This window comes from Lupinus angustifolius, unplaced genomic scaffold (assembly GCF_001865875.1).
Source record: "Lupinus angustifolius cultivar Tanjil unplaced genomic scaffold, LupAngTanjil_v1.0 Scaffold_215_7, whole genome shotgun sequence".
Classification (NCBI taxonomy): Eukaryota; Viridiplantae; Streptophyta; class Magnoliopsida; order Fabales; family Fabaceae; genus Lupinus; species Lupinus angustifolius.
In genome coordinates this window covers 7,256-11,552 of record NW_017726991.1, presented here as the reverse complement: position 1 = coordinate 11,552, position 4,297 = coordinate 7,256, and the positions used below count along the sequence as shown (strand labels likewise).

At 27.7% G+C, this 4,297-nt stretch overlaps 1 protein-coding gene across 1 annotated transcript; it reads left to right on the top strand.

Annotated features, from left to right (window-relative positions):
* The first annotated feature begins 1,791 nt into the window (after nucleotides 1–1,791).
* On the top strand, nucleotides 1,792–4,049 carry LOC109340631 (probable peroxygenase 5). The gene is made up of 6 exons (XM_019578351.1): nucleotides 1,792–1,921; nucleotides 2,025–2,147; nucleotides 2,376–2,461; nucleotides 3,130–3,224; nucleotides 3,354–3,479; nucleotides 3,770–4,049. The coding sequence occupies exons 1-6, from the start codon at nucleotides 1,879–1,881 to the stop codon at nucleotides 3,915–3,917; spliced, it is 621 nt and encodes a 206-aa protein (XP_019433896.1). The 5' UTR covers nucleotides 1,792–1,878; the 3' UTR covers nucleotides 3,918–4,049.
* Nucleotides 4,050–4,297: the final 248 nt, after the last annotated feature.

Sequence of the window (4,297 nt, the reverse complement as noted above, 5' to 3'; positions counted from 1 at the left end):
AATTTTAATGAATTATTGCACTAATCCTTTAATTCAAGTTTTCATGTTATTTCAGGATTTAAAGAGTAAAAATGAAAAAGGATTGGTGCCAAGCGGCCAAAAATCAACCTAAGGCCAGATCAGCTGACCGACACCTAGGTATGGCAATGGGTACCCACAGATAATACCTGCAATGGGTCGGGTCTGAGTCCATATTATTGGACTCGCATGTAATTGAGTTCCGAGATTTTGAGACCCGCTATTAGATGAGTTTTGCGAAATTATTTGCGTGATTGATCCTAATGTGTATGAATGGTGAAGTTCAGTCCCGACATCTAAATTCCAACAATTTTATATAATAGTTAAATTATATATGGTTAGCAAAAATCAATCAAGCAACCCTTTAAAAATCAACTTAGAATAACAATTGTTTCTTGAAAGATTAGTTCTCAACAAATCCTTATAAATTCAACAACCTTTTTATACTGGTTTATGACACTCATTTAGTTCTTTATGGACCAATTTGCCAATTAGCATCCAATCATGTAATTGTCTCACTCTTCATTATCCTTCATGTGTAATGTTTCTTTTCAATTAATAAATGAAATTACAATAATTATGATTTAATGAAATTTGATGGGTTTTTCCTTTGAAATGTTTCTATTTCTAGTGAAACCAATAACTAATTTTGGGAAACTTTGTCTTACTATATTTTTATATAATTTTTCAAATTATTCGAAGTTATTTATAAAATATTACAGTTACACTTTTTATTAAAATTACCAGAAATTCTTTTATAAATTAATCTCTAAAAATGGTCATCTTAAAAATAAAAAATTTAAACCGCATCAAAAAGTCGGTTTGAATCGAATCGTTTTCCAACGAGATACGAAAAATATCACGTTGATAAATCGGTTTGGTCTAAAACAACTAACAAGATCTCAGATTGGCGTATAAAATAGCATAATTATATTGTTTTAGCGGTATATTCAAATAGGAAACCTCTTACTCTTTCTTTTAACTTAGTTTCTACTTCAAAAACGAATAAATGAAACTTCTTTACCATTTGATAACGTTAATCAATAATGCTGAGTTGAGTGGAAGAAACAAACAACATCTGGCAGATTAGACAGACACGTTCCCAATCAATAATAGGCCGGTGTGATATCGTACACGTTTCGTTACTTTTTGTTGTTTGCAAGAAAATGCTTCGTTAATATCACATTCCGATGCACCGTATCATATTCATATACAAATAATTATATGTACGGATAACGTTGAGTTTATATTATCCTTTTAATTATCTATTATCCAATTTTAATTATCATTTATCCTACAAAAAAATATAATAAGAGTTAACTTACATCCTTAAATTTAAATTCATTGATTATTTGACATGTGTCTTATTTCACTCCCCACTAGAAATTTTTATTTTAAAATACATTATAAAAGAAAAAAATAAAAAAAAATTAATAAATTTAAGGAAATAAGTTATCTCCTAATGTGAAAGATACTTTATTCTCATAAATGAATGATATGTTTTTCAATTACGTATAAATTTTTACATATAGAAAATACCTGTTACACTTTTCATAATTTCATATGAGAATAATATATGGCTTCATAACATGAGATAACTTATGTTTATCAGTTAATAAAAATATGATATATGTACTGTTTTGTTTAATTTTAGAATTATTTTTATAAAAAATAATGAAATATGACACATATCATAATTTCACTGATAAAAGGAGATAATTTATCTCTTTGTAGCAGGACATAATTTATTATCATTTCATATACTATAAAAATCAGCACTCATATTCTGTATCTATATATAGTATACTACCATTTATAGCTTTATCAAAAAAAACTAATCTCCTTCTAAGTTTCTTCACTATGGCTTCTTCTCCTACCTCAAAATTAAGTAAACAAGTAGCGGGTATGCCATAACTTTACATTCTTCTCAACTTTTTCACTTTCTTTTTAGTATCTGTCTCTTTATAATTTTCAATTTCGTTTTCATAAAATGAATCCACATGCAGGACAAGTTGGTGGTATTATTGATGAAAAACCCATTCCAGTTCAGGAGAACGTTTTGCAGAAGCATGCTAAATTCTTTGACTTGAACCAAGATGGTGTTATTTACCCATGGGAAACTTACAAAGGTTTTGTATCATTTTTCTTTCACTTTAATGTCATTAATTAATTTTCAGTCTCATATATGTTTTTCAGAGGAGATCCACTTATTAAGAGTAAGTTTAAAGATCTACTTCACATATTAATCATTTATTTTAGGAAAACTAAATATTATTTTTTTGCATTAATTAAAAACAAAGCTAATTTTATAGTATGATTATAAGTTTTATGAGTGGATCTTGATTGATTAATTACAGCTCTGCGTGAAATTGGGAGTGGGATATTGTTGTCTACAGGACTTGCAATTTTTATCAATCTGGGTCTCAGTCAGAGTACTCGCCCTGTAATTATCTCAATCCCTTTCTTTTTTGTTTCATAATATTTGTTATTTCAAGAAATAAATGTATATATATTTTTTATATTTAAAAAAGAGTAGAAATGCATTAAGAAAATTTAAATGAGAAGCATATTATTTCATTTTAGTAGGGTTATGCAGCCTATATATGGAAATTTAATATTGAAAAAATAAGTAAGAGAAAATATTTTCATTTTTTTCATATTGTTTTTTTTGGGTTGTTTAAGCTGAGGGCAATGTCATATATATAGACGGCATAAATATTGATTTAGATGGGTTGTTTATATATCATTACAAAGTAAAATATGTCACTTTGTTAACCAATCAATAATGATTTTGTGATGCACATCACTTTTCTTATATTATAGTGTATGAGAATTGTAAGTTGATTTTCTAAGAGGATATTTTTTTTTCCAAAATAAACCCAAGGCTCTTAGTGAAAGTGATAATTAGTTGTTCAAATAATAATAGGTGTTGGTATAATAATATAAGATTCTCTTAGATCTTTAGTATGATTAAAAGATCAATAATTTTATTCATATGATTAACACTTGTTGGGAGGGACATATATCATGAAAACATATATGGTATATTTAATAATTAATATGAATCCAGTTACAATTTATGCCATTAACAAATCCTCCATGTTGATGTAGGGAAAATTTCCATCTCCACTCTTTCCAATTGAAGTTAAGAACATCAAACTTGCCAAACATGGAAGTGACACTGGAAGCTATGACACTGAAGGAAGGTACATGTTTCCACATTCCTTTCCCAATATATCTTATTTCTATATATTTTGATAAAGTATTCTAAACTTTATGAACCATTTGAATTCATTGTCATAATTGCTTGACTACAATTTACCATGGCCTTCTAGGTTTGTTCCATCAAAATTTGAAGAAATTTTCACCAAACATGCACGTACACATCCAAATGCCTTAACATATGATGAGCTGAATGAAATGATAAAGGCAAACAGAGAGCCTAAAGATTTCATAGGAAGGTAGAATTTGTGATATCTATGTTATGTCATTACATTGTTCACTTTTAGTTGATAAATAAAAATTATGAAAAAAAATATATGCATTGATTATCGATTGTATATGAGTTTTATATACTATCACTCATCTACCATTTATGTTTAATTATTATTGATTCTTAAAAAAGTAACACAAATAAATGATGAATGATATACTAAATCTGTATAAATATTACACTCAAAAGTTATATATTAGTTCAGTCCAAAAATGATAACCATTAATATGTTGCAACAATTTGATGTATATTGTATAGGATTGGTAGCTGGGTTGAATGGAATGTCCTTTACAAACTTGGCAAAGACAAGAAAGGCTTATTGCAAAAAGAAACAATTCAATCTGTATTTGATGGAAGCCTGTTTGATCAGTTGAAAAAGGAACACTCCAAAGGGAAAAAGAAATGATTCAACTTTCATTTGATAATATCTCTATTAATTTATACTTACAATATGAAGTTGTTCAAGACACTGTAATTGATTTATGGATTCATGTTCATAATACAATAAGATTACAGAGTCTTCTTTTACTTTTAGTTTTATAATCCATGCATTTGTTATCAGCAACGTTTTGCTGATGGGTGATTTTAGTATAATCATGGGTTTCCCTTTATCCTATGTGTATGGGACGGGAGTATATTTGTTGTCTCACTTTCTGTATCATTTTGTGTACTATCAACTTTTATTGATTGAAAAATATTATTTAAGTTAAAACTGTAATTATTAAATATTTTTATGACTAATCACATCTCCTGACACATGTAATAATACAAACAAGTAGGACAGCT